This window comes from Durotheca rogersii, assembly GCF_024521655.1.
Source record: "Durotheca rogersii strain YMJ 92031201 chromosome Unknown GGS23scaffold_8, whole genome shotgun sequence".
Taxonomy (NCBI): domain Eukaryota; kingdom Fungi; phylum Ascomycota; class Sordariomycetes; order Xylariales; family Xylariaceae; genus Durotheca; species Durotheca rogersii.
The window spans coordinates 1,216,955-1,235,682 of NW_026251239.1; the positions used below are offsets into that span (position 1 = coordinate 1,216,955).

The window sequence follows — 18,728 nt, forward strand, 5'->3', positions numbered from 1 at the left end:
TCGGTCGACCGGTGAGGGGGGCCTCGATGCCGCCAGCGGCCCCTCAACGTTGTCTCGACTCGGATCATGGCTGGCCTAAAGCGGAGCTGTCAGCGAACCTTCGCGACGCGACGGTAATACCAACCTCGGTGATGCGTATACCTACATATGTAGGTATGTGATACCTCTCCGCTATTCATGGGATGCCTACCTCTAGTATGCGATGAAACATGGGGTGACCTACGTAATACTGCCTATGTCTGCGCATGATCTGAGCGCAAGACATGAGAGCGCGATCCGACCGGGCGACAACACCCTTATATCGCTCTACCTACGATGGATATACGTATAGATGGCATCGTATGCAGTATATGCACACATTTGAGTATGTACCCGGGGAAGAGGCATGAGTGCGCATATGCACCTACCTACATATGATGCATAATACATGTTGTCGTGGGTGGGTGGCCATGGTCTCGAGTTATGGATGGCCATTCCCTCCCCGATGGCGTCCAGCGGAGAAGGAGGATGGCTGAACGGACAGCCACATAATCGGCAGAATCGGCACGTCGACTATGCGATCGTCGCCTAGTTATCAATCTCTGACGATTTCAGACAGGAGTAAGGGGGAGCCAAGCCGCCACAGACGGACAGCGCCTCTCACTGATCTTTGCACAACCACCGACCCGGGACTGGAATATGTAGGCAAAGCAGGTAAAGAGAATGAAACAATCGGACTCGATCAGGTCCCATTCCCCTATTGTTGTCGCGCGCTTTCTCCACGAGGACAACCCGTCGTCCTTCACAGCCTGCCTACTAGGCATGATAGTCTGCCTGCTCGGGCGGAGGCCGAGGTAGAGAAGAGGCAAAATCCAGTAATTTTTCATAGGTCGATGCGCAAACCCAAATGGCCAAGCAAGCCACGGCTTCGCGAGCTGGGGTTGCGTGGACGCCGCTGCATTGTCGGAAATCGCCAAGAGTACGTTCAAGATGGCCAGCGAAGCTTGGTATGCACCTACCGCATAGTATGTATCAAGAGCGTTAGTTGGGCCGTTGGGACCCCGAGTCTCCCTGCGTAGGAGGTAGGAGGTGAGCTCAGTAAGTTCAAACCAGCCGCGGCTCGGTCGAGGCAGAGGCAAGAGTTTTGTCGAAGCGCCCTGTCTAGAACAAATTGACGTGGGAGGAGTCGACTCGCGAGCGCTGAACAGCAATAAGAGCCTGTGGGAGAAGCAGAGCTGAATGTCCATAGCTGCATCGGCTTATCATCGACCACAACGTGGTATGAGTGAGCCACAACAGGTCATAGTAGCGAAATCGCGATCCTCTCGCCTGGGACCCCCTCCAGCCAAGCCTCCCTGGGGCGGCAGGTTTAGAGTCGTGGTCCAATACCGGCCAATGTCCTGGCCGCCCCCTTCTCCAAACCCGCCATGCGTTAAAATCGGCGAGACCAAGTTAACGGGTCTTGGCCGTGACACGGCCCTGATTTTAGAACCGGATCAGAGGCGGCTGACACCAGCAGTGTCCGGCGATCTCGCGACGGCCTGCTGCTGGTTGGTTGCCTGATCCCGGTCGTGCTGCCCACGGAACCTTCACCCCTATCCCCAGGTGCAGGCCGCCGGAGAGAGGAAAAAGCGAGCACAGTATAGACAGCAGAGAGACCCTGGCGTGGGAGGGGGTGTTGCGAACGTGTGGCGCGGCTCCGGGCGATGGCGAAATCTCGAATGTTGTCTGTCTGTCGCGACGAGGAGAGCTTTGTATCATGTGTGTATGGATATCGACGCGCCGTAGGCAGCTACTCTTGGGCACAGCCAGCCGGTGTGGTCTAATAATGTCAATGGTTAAGGAAGCTGAGTGGCCAGGGACGGAATAAGAAGGCCAAGAGACTTGGCAGACGAGCCCGACAAGTCAGACGACGGCGAGTGTGCCAAGAGAGGGACCCGCCAATCCTTTATGTACTGCCTTCGAAAGTTCCTCGCCTCTTCATTAGTGTCGTCGGGTTGCGAGGTATGTGTGCCGATTATCCGGGCAACAAAGGTACATTCCGCGCTTCCTTGTGGTCGTGCTGTTTCCGTCTTTACCTCTGCGATGACAGAAGCAGAGAATGGGAGGGCCTTTTCGTCCATTTTTAGGGGGTATTTTGTTTCCCTCAATCCGTCAATACCTATACCTACAACTGAATCTATGGGTCTACCTACCTATAGGTACGTGGGGACACACCACCTAACCTAGCACCCACCTACGCCCGAATGGATTGCGGCACAATGGTTATAAATACTATCAGAAACGGCAGATGGGCAGGATTTTATATTTTTATCTCGACCTTTACCTCCTTCTGCCGATGTTTCGTTCCTTCGGCGGAGATCGGGGTTGTTGAAGAATACTTCGTCCAGGCAACCGTTTAATTCAGTCTGTGACCTGCCCGATCCAGCGCGCCCAACGGCTGTGAGGTCGAAGGCCGATAACCCCGGACGCCTGAGAATGCCCCCCCCCTCCCCCCATACTGCGTCGTGGGACACGCACTCACCTCCTGACAATGCAATTCCGGGTAGGGAGAGCCATGGGGAGCGGGCGGGGAGGCTGAGCCTATCATGGCGCACAACCTAGTCACCTATCTCTATACCTATCTCTATACAGCACTATTTTTTTAAGCTTAGCTCGAGGCTCAATCAATCCCCATCCAGGAGCCTATTGTTTCATGGGACCCGTTGCGGCAGTTCCCAATACCGGCGGCATTCCAACCTAGGATATTGATTGAGGTACCTACAGGTAGGTCGTGCTTGCAAGTATCTCTGTGTGATACGCCGGGTAGGTACCTACCTATGTGGCGACGACGCAAGTCTGTATGTATACCGTACGGGGAAGTGCGCTTCAACGTCACGTCGGATGACCAGGAGGAAGCGCCCGCAAGTCAAGAGTAGCATGGTCTTCTTCCTGGCATCGTGCTAGCTCAGACATTACCGACCTTACTTGCTGTATGAGGTTAATTAGGGGGAATGAGGTGAGGTGTAAAAATAATGCCAGGCCAGGAATCGATTCCGGGGGGCAGGTACTGAGTAGACGTGCGCGCATCGGAGCTGGAGGCGAAGGCGATGCGATGCGATGTGCTGTCTCCCCCGGACGGCCACAGACCTCGATTCTGGGTATCGCCAGGTAGCTGATGCGATGCGCACCCAAAAGTTCCCGGAGAGTACCTTCATAGTTTCTCGGCGGGGTGCTTTGACGATAGATATGTATATTCATAAAGGATAATAAAATTACACACATGCATGCATGCATGCAAAGAGTGGGCCCCGTCGATAGTAATCCGTGGTAAATTGTTAGAATCGGCCTTCGTGAATTGGTCACGTCATCTTCCTGTTAGATGCAATGCTTCGGCTGAAGAGATTGAAGAGATGAGCGAAGGAGACAGCGGACGAGACAGGCAGATATATTCAAGTGGGCGGGCAGATAGGCAGGGTAGATACTCGTAGATACCTATAGGTAAAGTTATGTGTACTATGTGTGTACCTACACACCTCGAGCGAGACAGCCAGGCGTTCTCTCCACGCCTTCTCCGTGTGTTCGCCTATCCGTCCAGCCGCCTATCCGTCTCTCTCTGTCTCTGTCTCTGTCTCTTTGGCCTTCCCTCCTCCAACCTTCTTCTTCTCTGCTCTCTCCCCGACATCGTTCTTCTTATCTCCCCCCTCCTTCCCCCTCCTCTTCTCTCCTCGACTGAGAATACCCTTCTTACTCCTCTTCCTGCTGCTGCTGCTGCTGCCGTCGCCGCCGCTATTGTTGCTGGAAATACTCCTCCATACCATCTAGCGCATATGGTATTTCTCCGGTTCTCGCCAAGCCGCCGCCTCTGCTCATCGTATGGGCATATGGACCAGGGTGATCCATTTGGAGCCAAGGGATCCATCCGTCAAGTCAATCCCAACCGCCAAGTCCCAATCATCAACCCCTTATTATATCTCTTCAAAAACACCTCCCGCTGCTCTTTCTTTCCTTTCCCTAATTCCCCTGCGCCTCTGCACTGTCCACATACATCACTGCTGCGTGTGTGAGCGAGCATGTGAGTGTAAGAGCGAGCCTCTAAGTCCAGTCCTTCCTGTCTCACTCTGTCTCTTTCGTGTCGTCTTCCTCCTCTTGGACCTGTATCGCCATCGCCACCCTGTCCTAATCGCGAACGACCCCTTCCCTTCCCTTCGGATTTGGCTCGCAGGTAACAAACGCGCCACGTGCGTGCCCGTACGCACACATACAAATAGCGGCAATTCACTCAATATACACGTCGAGACCACGTACTGCCCATCCTGTCCCCCAATCTCGATTTTAAGCGCTCCTCAACCGCATCGCGACATTCCGAAGCGCCTCTGAGACGGCCATCGTCTAATTCCCACCCCGCAAATCTCGGTGTGCTGCCGGTTGCCTCCAACATCCCGGATCCGATTCCAACATTCCCACCAAAAAAAAAACCCCCCCACCGGGCCCCGTTTGGTCTCTCAGCTGCTGCAAAATCGGTTATTTAAGCCAGCCACCTAGACCCGATACCACCGGATATCGGAAGCGAGACCCCGAGGCAACCGATTTTATTTTCAGTGCGCCTCGTATATCAGTTATTACGGGTTTCCAAATTCCCACTCGGGAGGCCTTAAATCTCGCCTACATGGAATGATATAGCAAAGCCTGTACAACACAGAATCGCAACTCCCCACGACAGCTAGTCACCATGGCTATCGGAAAGGAAGGCAACGTCAAATGGGTCGATGTAAGTTGGTGCACACAGTTTTCCCCAAGTCGGTTGAGAGATTCGGTTCGCGCCCGATCATGCTATCGTTCCCTACTCGGTGTCAGTGGCTCGGGGGAGGGTTCTTCTCGAGACATTGCGATACAGCTCTAGGCCGTGTGTGGTCGGGTATTGGGTGAGGCTCGTCCTATCGACGTTGAATGAAAATTGGGAACCGGTTGCCGCGGGGACAAAATCAGGGCGGGCGGGCGCTGCGTTGCGCGGGCGTGGCCTGTGGCTGGTGAACTAGGATTCGAATTTCATATCACGATGGGACGAGAGGACGCCTAGCTAGCACCCAGCTCTAAAAAGCAAACAGACGGAATATTGCTCTCGCGAAAATGGTTGGCTAACGCGTCTTTTCTCTCCTAGGGCTTGCGAGGCTTCGCGTCGACGTTAGTCGTCCTAACCCATATTGCTCGGTCCTTCGATGGCGAGCTTTTCCTCCCAGCGTCCCACGAGGGCGCGCAACCCCGAGTTCTCCAGCTACCATTTCTCCGAATACTCGCCCAGGGCCGTATCGGTGTCACCATATTCGCCTTCGTCACCGGTTATGTTTGCGCTCTGAAGCCCATCAAGCTGTACCGACAAAATAACCAAGACAGTGCTTATATTTCCATCGCCAAGTCGGCCCTCCGCCGCGTCCCCCGTCTGGTCATCCCTTGCGGCCTCGCTACCGTCATCATCTGGATCATGGCCAACCTGGGCATGTTCCTAGTTGCGAAGCAGAGCGATTGCTGGTGGTGCGGGAAGACGGCACCTGACCGCCAGGCGAATGCGTGGCTGTCCGTGAAGCACTTGGTACAAAACATCATATCAACCTGGACAAACGGCCGGAACGCCTACGACGGCAACCAGTGGACCCTATTACCGCTACTCAGAGGAAGTATGCAGGTGTACACGTTCATCGTGGCCACCTCCTACCTCCAGCCACAATTTCGCATGATGTGTAGCTTGATCATGTTTGCCTTCTTCTGGATAGCATCTGACGGTACGTGCTAAGAAAAGCTCACTGCTCCCCTCTCTCCCACGGCGCTCCCCCTAACTCGTACCACAGCCGCTTTCGGAATGCAGTTTTTCTGGGGCGTCTTCCTCTGCGATCTCCAGAACCACGCCCCGGCCACCGAGTGGCTCGTCCGCCGACCCCGGATCTCGCGCGTCCTAGCGGCGATCTTCATGGTTCTCGGTCTTTACGTCGCGTCGTATCCCGAGGCCCACCCCGAATGGGCGACCTGGTCGCACTACCAGTACAAGGTTCTCAGGCAGATCGTGCCGAAGGACGCCGACTTCCCGCGCTTTGCATCCGGCATCGGCCTCGAACTGCTCACGCTCGGTCTGCACTTTAGCCCTGGCCTGCGTGATGTGCTTTCGAGCAAATACCTCCTCTGGTTCGGCAAGCAGTCGTTCGCTGTGTATCTCCTGCACGGGCCGCTCCTGCGCAGTGTGCTTTGCTGGATGGTATACGGGATCCATGTGCCGCCATCGATCACGAACGACAAGGGCGAGGTGATCCAGGGAACGCTCATGTTTCCGACCGTGTGGCGCTTGCTGATCTCGCTTCCGTTCTGGCTACCGCTGAACTATGGTGTCGCGATGCTCTGGACCGGCTACGTCGACCCTTGGTGCGCGAACCTCACGGAGAAGCTCGTTGGCAAGATTATGTTGCCCCGTGACGAGAAGGGCGTCATCTTACCACAGTAGATGACCGTGGTTCCGCCGGCGGCGGATTTGCCATTCCGACGGCAGCGACTATGGGCTCGGTGCAGAGTGCACGGGACGTCCCCGATAGTCTTCGCCAAAATACCAGGCCGATCCTAATAGGGTGGATGTCATTACAATTATAACCGACCGCCCGTATAAGCGGCGCCGATATTTTGACGCGTATGAAGGCCCGAAGAGACTGCATATTGGTCACTACTCGGAACATATTCATACTTCTACCGAACCCTCGACAGGAGAAGGTTATCCTCTCGCGAGCACATTTATGGATACGGCCGTCTTTTTCTTGGTGCGGCATATCGGTTCTTGGGGGTGGTTCTGGAGTACATGGCGGTCAAGGTCCGAGACCGTGGGGAGACGAGGATTCATTGCATTTGGTCTGGAGGTCACCATTGGGGTTGCAACGGCCGAAGAAAGAAGACGCGAATGCGTCGTACGTGCGCCTGGCACGTTAATACCCATCCCTTTTTTTTTATCATCCTTTCGCTCGACCACCACCTCGCTCTACTATTACCACTACTTGCTACGTACTACTACTTACTACTGAGACGGCCGCGCAGAAGCATTAACGCAAATTAGGCATGCATGGGGAGGTAGAAACGCCGTCAGACCCGGGGGTGTTCTGACTGGTTCGCGAACGGTTGATACCCATGATGGAGAGAATTTTTGGCAACAGATAGACATATCAAGATGCTCTTTTTATTTTATTCGAGACGCTGCCGGGTGGTGGTGCATTATGTGTATGCCACCTCTACTTGGCCTATTCCGAGGCGTTATTTTGGCCTACGCACACTTATACTACTACTCATTGACTCAAACTCTCATGGCGTAGGTGGGAAATCCGGAACAGTCTTTCCCGGCGCTGACCTGGTGCTTCCTAGAAACTTGGGATGAAAAAAAATTTCCGTCCCATCCAGCCCAGTGCGCTCAAGGTTCGTTACCCTGGGCTACATACACAACGTTGCAACGTTCCAACGAGGCCGCAGCTCGTACGTCATCCCGCCACGTGAAGGTAGTGGTGATGAAGTCGATAGGCAAGTAATATAATTGGGTGAGGTCACATACGTGCCTCTACATACCATACATACGTACATACATACAACCTACCTACGGATGTACGCGTATATATGTGCGTAGATGCAGACGCGCATGTGACGTCGCATTCGCTCACGCCCCGTATCCGAAGGACACCCACCCCCGAGCAGCCCGAAGAGGAAGGCGTTGGGACCGGATCAAGACTGCCGGGGGGGCGAGGCGCACACGGGACGGGACGGCCGCGTCGTATCGGCAGGCGAGGCGGGAAGTCCAAGTTTTGCGAGTGGGCGGTTGCGAAGGGTTGGGGCGCGCGTCCCACCGCGCAGATTATTGCCTACCTGGTCGAAAGGGTCGCCGCGCCGGCGCGCCGTCTGGCCCATCCGATATCCCCCCCCCCGTCACCTCACTTGCCACCATCGTCCGCGGCAGCAAAGCAGCAGCAGCAGCAGCAGCCAGCACAAGCAGCAAGCAGCAACGACGCCGCCTCGCCAATCCAGCCAGACGGGGGAGGCCGGGGGACGAGGCGAGAAGGGGCGCCACGACTGAGTGAGGAAGGAAGAGAGGAGATCGCTCCCGGGGGGCCCTCTTCGCGAGGCAGAGCCCGGCCGTTCCAACCAACGAATCGAGCCCCGACTAGCCCGCCTCGCGAGACGCCAACACGGGGATTTCGGCTGGCTGGCGGCGGCGGCGGTGGAGGCGGTAGAGGAGGAGGAAGGAGGAGGAACGGGAGACGGAGAGAAGAGGCGAAAGAGAATGGGGGGGGCTTTAAAAAAAAAAAAGGTCGGACTAGATAGATATAGGTAAAGGGAACGTGTGCGTAGAGTCCTGGGCTTAGACCTAAGTCGGTAAAAGGGGGGGAAAGGGGGGAAGGGGGGGTTCGATACGAGAAGGAGGGCAAAGCACGAGACGCAAGACACGCGCGGGGGGGGGGGGCGTCGACGTAGGGAGATAGGTTGGATTTACGACGTGTTATGTAGGTATGTATGTATGCTGTGCAGAAGGAAAGGCAAGTAATACGAGGATTTTCTCTTATCTCTTCTGTTGTTTTTTTTTTCCTTTTTCTTGGGGGGTGGGAGACGGGGGGGCAAGGCGGGCAGGGGGATTGCATTTTTGGGGGCAGATCCTGTCCGTAGAAGATGGGGTGATGGGGAGGAAGAGATGAGGCAAGCCAAGAAAAAGGGGGAGGGGGGGTGGCCGGCGGCGAACTAGCAGAAGCAGAGCGACTAACCAAGCATGCGCGGGGGTGGGTCGCGCTGCGCTGCGCCGAACCCCGCCGGCGCTCTCTCTCACCTCCCCCCCCTTTTCTCTCCCCCTTAACCAGATCAGACGAGAAGAGACGGGTGGTGCGGGCGAGAGGGCGGGAGGGAGTGGTGCCTGTCGACCGAGGGCTGAGCGAACGGTTCGCTGCGAGTTACTACCTTGGGTTAGGGCTGAAGGCGGTACCGGTATTATAGGGCAGAGTAGGGCAGGGCAAGGAATGGGCAGAGGAGAAGGGGGGGGAAAGGGGGGGGGGACGGGAGAGGATAAGATGTAGATCTATGGAGAGAGGGTGCATGCGTATGGTTCGATGCCATGCTAGGCCAACTGGCACACACCGCTTGTTATCGCCGCGGCGTGTCGATAGCAACCTAGGTTAGCTGGGGCGGGCGAGCGGGTGGGCGAGCGAGCGTACGCATGCGGGCAAGGGGCGGACGGAGGGAACTGCGCAGAACTAGGGGGGGGGGAGGCCGGACGGCTAACTATCGAGGCAAGTCGTCGTCCGACGGACAGAACGCCTCGAAACGGAATGCCCGCGTCGATATCGCGCGTTGGCTCTGGCGACCGGAGAGCCGCGAGTCTGAACACGCGTCGATTAGCGTTGCCAGCTGAGAGCGTTATGGCGCCGCAGAAAGCCACACCGGATAGCGGCTGAGCGGCTAGAGCTGCTTAGGCGAAGGCGCGTACGCAACGCGGGATTTGCTCTAGTTCAGGAGACGCTCGGAGGGGAGGGGGGGCGGTTATCATACCACCGCCCTGTAGACGGCGCCAGAGCTCCCGGGGACAGGCGTTTCCCTAGCTCGGAGTCATGTTCCCTAGGTTAACGCCTATTTAAGATCACCTGGATATATCTGGCGCACGGCATGACGTATACTGGTGTCGGGTCTGGGTAGGAATACCACTATTGTCGCTAGACTCAACGGAGCTAGCGGTGCGGATCATCTTGCCTCATATTATAATGACAAAAGTACATAGGCGGATCTTGGCCTATTATTTTGTGCCAGCCTTATTACGCCCACGCAACTACGTTACGTACCTGAGCTCTCATCTGGTTGATATACATCGGGCTAACTAGTTGGTCGAATTGTAGCTGGCGATGGCGCCATAGCTGAAGGGGTCCCCTTCTAAGCAAATAGAGTAAACGTGTAGCTCTAAGTGTCCAGGCACGTAAGCTCGTACAGAGATCGACAGGCTGGCTAGTCGTATTGTCATGTTAGATACAGTGACTCCCTAGCCTATACAACTGCAAGGCCTCTCTCGACACTATAGGATATAAACGGCCACCCGCCCAACCCAAAATCTAACTTATTCACAGTATTGGAAGCGAGCGCTGATCTACACTCGGCACGTCTAATATTGACGTAATAACCTGTCGTTCTACCGCGGTACATCTTTAGGGAGACGCTAATGGGAGGTGGTGAGGAGAGAACATTCCCAGGTAGAAAAGCTAACCTCTCTCAGAATACCGGCCCCTCTCAGGTTGTGTCACTGCGACTTCACGGAGGATCCAGGGTGGATTCTACGCCTTGGTCCAGGCGATAGACGGCCCTGTCCAGGTTGGTGTCTACTATTATAATGTATCGTGGCAAAGCAAGATACGCTTACTCGGGGGCTTAAGTGACTGCGAAAAGCAACGCCGAGACTAGAGAGCGAGTTTAAGGCTAACTAGCTCTATACAAGGCGCCGCCCTTACAGCCGAATAACGTGGCCTGCTCACAGAGGAATATCACGGTAGGGGTGCCAACGCTGTTTGTCCTAGCTACGCGATATAATAACTTTTAAGCGGTACGGTACGGCACTTCTAGGACCCGTTACATGCAGGCTTTCCCAGTTCGTTAATATACACCGTTACACAAAGTCTGAAGGAGACCCAAGGAAATTTGAGAATGGAGCATACACAAATAGGTACATACATGGTAGTGGGAAGTTTCTACGAAGCGAAGGCAACTGTGACGGAAGAACGAGCTTCGTGGCTTGGTGGGCGTATGGGTTAGCTAGGTAGGTGTACTGCGTGCCTTGCAGTCTACACACATTGTGCAGATATATCAGACCGTAGCCCCGTACTATACAGATGCCAGGAATCCTACTACGCCCGGGTGCAACCTCCTACGTGCTCTGCTATTGCTACCTAAAGAGCATCGATCGGCGCATAGCGGGTCGGGCGTTCACTCTTGCGACTCTAAACTAAACGAATCGGCTGCGGGATCCGCAAAGCATATCCGTTGCTGTCGCACGCTGCCCTGCTGCTCTCTATCCTTATATGGCTAGGCAAGGCCCTGCTTCTCCCTCGCGGAGAGGGTTCGGGTGCGTATGATCCCACGTTGTGTGTTGCATGAAAGCGCGGATGCCCCCCCTTATTATAGTAGACCCATATGGCTCCATGCGCGGCATTGCGATATTGCCTCGTTCATCTCAAAAGTCTAGCGTGCCGAATTTTGATCCGTGAAAATCCAAGATCCCACGAGGGCTCCGGCGCACTATCCAGTTTGCTCGCGCAGTGTAATATATAGGTATTAGGTACTATTATTGTTTTCGCTTTCGAGCAGTTCGACTCTCGTCACACTCCCCTCCCCCCGATTCCGCAATTTGGCCCGCAAAACGATCGTGTGAGTAGATACAGTGCGTGGAATGAGGGTATAAACAATGGTGGTTTTTTTTCTCGCCGGGGAAGGTGATTTCCCGACGGCACCGGCATTCCGCTATAATTATGTAGGTAGAGCACCATGTCTTGCCAACTTTTACCTGAAGAAGAGGTCCAATTTGGATGGTTGCCCCTCTCTCTCACATGATACCATTTCTATGTAGCCGGGCTCTCTGATCCCCCTGCTGTCCGGCGACCTCCCAGCATTTGTCCCTGTCTCTCCCCCCCCCCTTTCCCGGGCCATACTGCCACTGATAAAGGATTCCCGGTGGTTCCGCGCCAAGAGAATGCGGACCAGCAGCTCTACAAACCCTACATTGGCTACAGAATGGTATTATTCCAGAGCCAGTCGTTTCTCGTCGCATCTGTAAATCCACCAATAAACGGCCCGGATCCCACTAGGGTTCCGTCCCTTTGCCCTTCGCGGAAACACGATAACTTCTTTGGCTATTATTGTGTCAAGCCTCGTTCCAACTCTACGCCTTGGCTCTACGCCTTGGCCGAGAAGGCCACGCGCGCGGCAGTTGAAGCTGGAGGGTGTATACAGACTCGTTTCCCTCAGATCCTACCCAATTGGGTTGTGCTAATGCATATGCATCTCTCGACTGCCGACACGACGACACCTTCGCCGTCCTACGTCGGGTTAATATACAGAGCGCTCCCAGCACCTCCCCGATGGGATGGGCTCAGCAGGGTCCCACAGGAACCCATTCCGGGTTTTCAAGCCCCGCATAGCTTGGCTCGTAGGCAATATCTTCTAGAAATGGATCCTGCAAGTTCATGAATCCGGTCTATTCGTAGATCCGGGTACGAGGAGCACGGAAAACGCCTTGTGTGTTATTTTGGGATTTTAAAACCGCTACATCTGTTAATATACGGCGGGCAGGGACTGAAATATCGCGATTGGGGATATGGGCCAAGTGCCTCGTGTAGAAAACAGCAAAACGCCCGACGCTTGTCCAGGCAATATTACGGCTAGTCTACGAGGTTTCGGATGCCTGGTCGGCAGGCATTGCCGAACGCCGCATCGCGGGATTGACGTGCCTGCGTCAATACCATCAGCCCGCTTCACAACTTACCAGTCATTTTGGGGATCCCCCACCGTTGGGAGTTCCGGGATGGGTCACCTGTCGTTGCGCGGGCGTCCTAAACCTCGTTGTTTCACGGCATAACCACCCCCCTCACTAGCCCGCTCGAGGCCTCCGGCTCTGGCTTTGCCTACCGACGATTTGGAATTCGAAAGATAGCACTGCACCTCATTGTTCAAAGCCCATTGGCACACTGCTTTTGCTGCGTCGAGGAGGGATGGAGAGGAGCTTTCCGAGAAGTGAGGAGGATCTGCGTGTCTCCAGAACGTGGAGCGACAAGGGCAAAAAAAAAAAAAGAGAGAGAGAGACACCCCCGCGAACAGTAGAGCCCTCACCCAACAGGTTATACTAGGATTGTATATACCAGCGCCCCTCTCTATTATTACCGGCTTGTGCTCTGATATAGGGCACTGACTCGAGGTCAGAGTTGGTTGTGAGCATGACAAGAGGATTGTGATAAGACACAATAATCCTAATATCGCGATGCCACCGCATCGTCTGGGGGCCAATAGCAACTGCAGATTTGAACGAGATAATTACTGGATGCGGCAGTCGATCCGTCCTACCTACATGGTCCATACACAGACCAACCGTCTGCGGGTCGGGCGACGGATGACTACGCGTAGCCTCCTCGGTGGAGTCAACACTTACATCATGTATCAGTCGCGGTGGACCACGTAGGCTATCATGGGGGATGGGATGGGTGCAGCCGCAAGTCGGATCATACAGTACTACGTAGTAGTAGGGAACCCTCCTATAGCGGGTTGTCGTTGGCGCGGAACCACTGCTACCTTACCAAGCAACCGTCCGTCGCACCCCACCCGTCCTGGTACGCGCCATCGGCCTGATGCCTATTAATAGCTACTCGCTATGTGGCCGTCGCGACGACTCCTCCGCCTTGCGAGGATGGTCTACGGCCTCGATACCGGCCACGACAAAAGCTTGTCACGACAACCGGGTGCCTGTGACAGCGTCTGAGCTGAGCTGAGGGTGATGTTCCCAAACGAGAGGAGATGTTCCAAAGCGGGGGGGAGGGAAGGAGATTGTCGGGGAATCCTAGGCCACCTAGACCCGAGGACGACTGAGGCCGGGGATCTCGTCTGGTGGGCTTCCCAGCGTGATGCGTCTCACGGGCCGAGGCGAACATTGGCAATTAGCCGGGAACCACGATGTGATGCTGCGAGGCGCGGGAATAGCGACGTTTCCCTAACACAAACACGAATCATGATCGTGGCGAGGGTCACACGGACCCCCTCTCTCGAGGCGAACAATTGGAACGATTTATGACGAGCCAGTCACCGTCTGAGGCCTGGAAAGCCTCATGTAAGTGACGATGCTGAGCACGAATGAGACGTGGAGGATGTTGTGTCGTCGAGGCTAAAGCCGAAGCCGAATCCGAGGAGGGCGTTGCCGACTTGTAAGACAGAGGGGAAAGAGGGCCGTGAGTCGTAAAACAAAAGGGGAAGAGAGGGGGAGGCATTCTCAACGTACACGCTGGCTACCTCGCAAGGTTACAGGACGTGATGTCACAAAGGATGATCTTCCACGGCGGCCGTTTCGGACAGGTTTCCTCTCGTTCTTGATACGGTAGTCCGACGGGCGATGGGCCTCTCCGCCAGTTCCCGCTGCTAGATCCTGCAGCAGACCTCAGACTCGCCGCTCCCAACTTTGGGAGGAGCTGGAGGGGACGTACATACAGGATGGAAGGACGCCATCAGCTGAGTAGATTGGTGCAGCCAGTTCCGGTCCCGCGGTTCGACAGGCGGGCTATCTTGTAATGACACGCACCATGCATATCAGCGAATCCGTAGGCCGACCACGCCTGACGCACGGATTTGCCCTTGATTACCTACAGGGCCAGCACTTGGCGTGAGATTTCGAGATGACAGAGTTCTGGGTATTCGCTCGCGGGCCGAAGTGAGTCGTAGTCCGGCAGCTTAGCAGAGTCGCATCGTGGCCCGCTAGCCTGTAAGGAGAGCAAGATGCGAAGGAGCAGGCCAAGAACTTTTGTGATCGATCCGGAAATTATAACTGGGCATGGGCGAGGGAACTATTCCGGGATGAGTCGATGCGACAAGCCTCACGTAAGCCAGTCCAGGAGGCGGTGGAAGGGCGGATCCAGGGCGGACGCGCACGCCGCCACGAAATCGTACCAGAGTAGAGCGAGTAAGGAGAGAGAGAGAGAGAGAGAGAGAGAGACGAGAGAGGCTACTAAGCGGACTGCCAGGCATATCCATACATGGTCGCCCGGCCTAGCCTGTTTCTATCCTACCCGATCCCGTCTGATTAATCCCATCTCGTCCGGCCGTGAGGTTGGTCACACTCACCTCGCGCGTTTCGCATTGTCCCGCAACGACAACAGCGCTATGCTGCATTGAGGTGTTCTCTTAGGGATCCTGGGAGGGTGGGTTACCGTAGACTCGGGCGTCTTGGGAATCAATCAGATCGCCCCCCTTCCACCCCCCCTCCCCGGACAACGCGCTGATTGTCGGACGATGTTGTGCTTACCACTTCCCCAGACCGTCAGCCCCAGTCCCAACTGGACGGTCCCCCTCTCTCTCCAAGACACGGTTGTGACGTGTGCACAACCGAGACGCCACTGCATATCGCTAGTAGCATGTCGGCAAGGGATGCATGTACACCATCACCGCGCACCGTATCGTGGCATACACCCTTCCCCCCTTCCACCCCCCATCGCACACCACCGCGGCGCAAGCCCGAGGTGGGCTTCCCTCGGATTTCCTCCCGGACGGCGACGATCTCGTGGGACGGTGCGGCTCGGTGGAGAAGCAGCCGAGCGCAGGTGAACGGGGAAGGGAAAAGAGGCGCTGGTGGATGCGACACGAAATGGCGGGATGGAGGGAAAAGCGGAAGCGAATGCAGTTAATATAGGCACACGCAGGAGAGCAGACATACGTTGCCTCTTAGGGTAGACTGGGTGGACAGGCGAACCCATATCTGCTACTACACAACAACAACAGCAATGACAATAACAGCGCATCCAGAGACATACATGCCTACGCACAGAGGCCCAGGCGTGTGCGCAGGTGAGAGACAAGGCCTACTGACGATGTCTACCTAGGTAGGTACCCAGTCAGACATGCATTGCCTTAGGTAGGTGAGCAGGCAGATATAGCAGAGGCATGGGACGATCCAGATACGTGCTGGGAGCGGACGCAGGCCTCCTTCTGCCGACCCGACAGGGGATGCGGCGTGGATGCACGCTGACGCGATGCCAACAGATCTATGTATACTCATAGTAGGTACCTTACCGCCAGAAACCCTGAATCGGGGGAGATGAGCCTGCCAACCTGCCCGGCGGAGAGGTGCTGCTACGTACCTACGTACCTGCGAGCGGCGGCGTGCCCCTGCGCCTACCATGGATAAGGAGAGCTGGGCACCCGAGGCGGCGCCTCGCCCGCACGTATTGATACCTTATTAGGGTAGGTACCTGAGCTCGAGGCCGGCCGGTTAGGAACCCTCCTAGCGCCGCCGTAGGAGGCTTACCTCCTAGGTACCTACCTAGACCTAAGGTTAGGGGGTAGGTACCTAGGGACCTGGGCTAATACGACACGAATGTACGTCTGAGGTACATGCATGGAGTAGAGGTAGGGAGGCTATATATACTCACCTCCTGCCTTGGGTACTAGGTACCTAGGCATATATACCTCCTATATATAGGCATATACACCTATGAGTGCCTATGTACAGCGTAGCAGGTACCTACTTGCATGCGCCTGCGTTCGGTACGTGGGCAGGTACGTTGATGGCAACACCGTGCAGGCAGGCAGTGGTACGGTAGGAACCCGACCGGGAGCGCTGCATGTCCATCATGTACAGTATCTACGTACAGTGTGCGCATTCCTTGGGTGTGCACATGCCTGCACACACACACATACAACATACCTGCACGCTACCCAATGTACCTGCCTCCTACGCGGTGCGTTAGGTAGGTAGATACACTCGTGGCTTCGCAGTAGGTACGGGCCCGGTATACGAGTATGTGCGCGGAGGTCCTAATAGGTACCTCGCACACCTCGATGCGTCGTGGAGGTACACCGGTTACGGTTTGGGTACCGGCGGACTGAGTGGGTTACCGCTTTGGGAAAGCACCCCTGCCAGGCTGTGCACTTGTGTAACCCCGCCAGGCGAGCCCGACCAGGTGCCTGCGTTACGCCTGCCTTCTGTCTGCGCGCCGTGCTCGAGGGCTTAAGGCTGTGTAACAAGGCGAACGCCATCTGGCGAGCAGCCGGTCGGAGCCGGTGCAAAGACGACGACGGCAGGGGCCGTCGCAGCGCGGAACTGTCGGGTCGCTTCCCAGCCAGTTGATTTCGACGAACCACCTCGAGAACAATTATCGATTTTCTCTCCAACCTTCCGCCCTCCCGTTCCCCTTCTCCACCCCCACCGCCGAATGCCAACCGACCTAGTCGACCCGACGATTTGCCCATCTCGCCCACCCCTACCGGATCTGGCCATCGAGAGCGAGGGAGACGAGGACGAGAACGAGAACGGGAATGAGAGGGAGAGGGGGAGAGCCAACGAGAGAGACAAGAAGAAGAGGAGGAGGAGGGGGAGGAGGAGGAGACGAACAAGACGGGGAGGAAAAAAAAAGACTTCAATTCTTCTGTGCCCCTCCCTGGCGCACATCGATGCCCATCTCCGAAGCCGGAAAAAAAGGGCAGTGGTACAGGAAAATACAAGATAATGATCCTATAGAGAGAAAGAGAGAGAGAGAGGAGAAAGAGAAGAGAGAGAAACACACACACCTTTACACCTACCACATGCCACGCATAGGTCAGACACATTACATAATACACACGCATACAGCATACGCACGCGCGAGCGCACACAACTCGCATACAGAGGTACGCACGCACATTCATCCCACATACGCATACATACATACCTACATACACACACACACACACGCACACACGCACACACCTACATACATACATGCGTACACATACATGTGCTCACATCCGCACTCCCACTCCCACGCTGGCCCTCGCGCACTCGCGCTACCCTCAGACGCATTCCATCGTCGATCCGTCTCGCCGATGCGCCCGCCAGCTCATCAGCGCCGGCCTAACCATGGATCGCTTGCCTACCGAGATCCGGCTCATGATCTGGCGGTTCGCTGTCGACATGGTCTACGAGCCACGACCTCCGTGTGCCTGGTCATTGGCCTACCGCGCTCCCTACCTGAGCATCCATCTCAACCGTCTCGACGAGTTCCCTCTGCCGAAGTCGACCCTAGGCGTCTTCCAGGTCAACCGAGAATCACGCCACGAGGCTGTCAGCCGATGCCTGCTGTTCAAGGCCCGCAACGGTTCCAGGAGAGGCCGTGTGCGAGCTGATATTGACGTCTTCATTTTCGACGTTGGTGTGCTCGTCGAGATGGCTTGTGCGCCCGAGTGGCGCCCACCTCACTCTGGCGACGGCTGCGCCGCCGTTGCTTGGCCGCCACCCTTGGCTGCAATCTACACCAGCGCTTGGCACAATCTGGCCTTCGTAAGGAAGATTCTCTTGCCCAGCGTGTGCTTCACCTATCTGTTCCGTAACGATCTCGCGCCTCTGCTCGCTCTCCCCTACTTACGCACCGTCTACGTCGACTTCGGCCACCCCTTGCGCAGCGCTGCCCGTGAGTACTCCATGAAAATGTCACTGGCCAGGGACGACCGCCCAGGGTTGTGGGAGGCCCGCCATGACGAATTCCACGCCTGGTACCAAGAGCACGTCGAGCTCGAGATCGGCCCCGAGCTGAAACACAGCGACGGCACCCAGGAGATGAGCGAGGCGACCAAGGTGCTCTTCCGCAAATGGAAACGTATTTTCCTAGAAGACGTTTTGGTAGGGTGGAAACCGTTCGCCGGGAAAGGCGTGGTTGGTATCCTGGTCTCTGACCTTCATTACGGCCTGCAAACGGAAATCCAGTCCGGCGCCCAGACCAGATGACCTTGCCTACCTCGCCATACCCATGGGCGAACGCATGGGCGGAATTCCCAAGGCCTGCAGGCGATAGTGCGGCGGCTCTCACCAAACCAACATCATATCTGACGGCTTTTATGGGCTTCCTAGCGCCATCGGCTCCCACTAGAGCAGGGGGGGACCGTCGACGGTAATCATACGCGGTCAACGTGGAGTTACGAGGGGTAGTATCTGCAGCCAGCCTTTTCTGGGTATCCCTGCCTGACTTTGACATCTTCGGAAACAGTGGGAACGACCTATGGGTTCC

The 18,728-nt window shown here is 55.9% G+C and overlaps 4 protein-coding genes across 4 annotated transcripts; 3 read left to right on the forward strand and 1 right to left on the reverse strand.

Annotated features, from left to right (window-relative positions):
* Positions 1-369: 369 nt before the first annotated feature.
* Positions 370-1,345, reverse strand: GGS23DRAFT_518189 (uncharacterized protein). Its single transcript, XM_051514619.1, has one exon. It carries the CDS (start codon positions 1,224-1,226, stop codon positions 591-593), a length of 636 nt encoding a protein of 211 aa, XP_051372588.1. The 5' UTR covers positions 1,227-1,345; the 3' UTR covers positions 370-590.
* Positions 1,346-4,690: 3,345 nt separating this feature from the next.
* GGS23DRAFT_620732 (acyltransferase 3) lies at positions 4,691-7,187 on the forward strand (the record flags this gene model as incomplete). The annotated part of the gene is made up of 3 exons (XM_051521124.1): positions 4,691-4,729; positions 5,120-5,738; positions 5,805-7,187. 3 exons carry the CDS (start codon positions 4,691-4,693, stop codon positions 6,446-6,448), a joined length of 1,302 nt encoding a protein of 433 aa, XP_051372589.1. The 3' UTR covers positions 6,449-7,187.
* GGS23DRAFT_518258 (uncharacterized protein) lies at positions 7,188-8,362 on the forward strand. Its single transcript, XM_051514620.1, has 2 exons — positions 7,188-7,206; positions 7,348-8,362. Exon 2 carries the CDS (start codon positions 7,594-7,596, stop codon positions 8,293-8,295), a length of 702 nt encoding a protein of 233 aa, XP_051372590.1. The 5' UTR covers positions 7,188-7,206; positions 7,348-7,593; the 3' UTR covers positions 8,296-8,362.
* Positions 8,363-15,866: 7,504 nt separating this feature from the next.
* GGS23DRAFT_596375 (uncharacterized protein) lies at positions 15,867-18,448 on the forward strand (the record flags this gene model as incomplete). The annotated part of the gene is made up of 2 exons (XM_051518468.1): positions 15,867-15,911; positions 17,522-18,448. The coding sequence occupies 2 exons, from the start codon at positions 15,867-15,869 to the stop codon at positions 18,446-18,448; spliced, it is 972 nt and encodes a 323-aa protein (XP_051372591.1).
* Between the last annotated feature and the right edge of the window lie 280 nt (positions 18,449-18,728).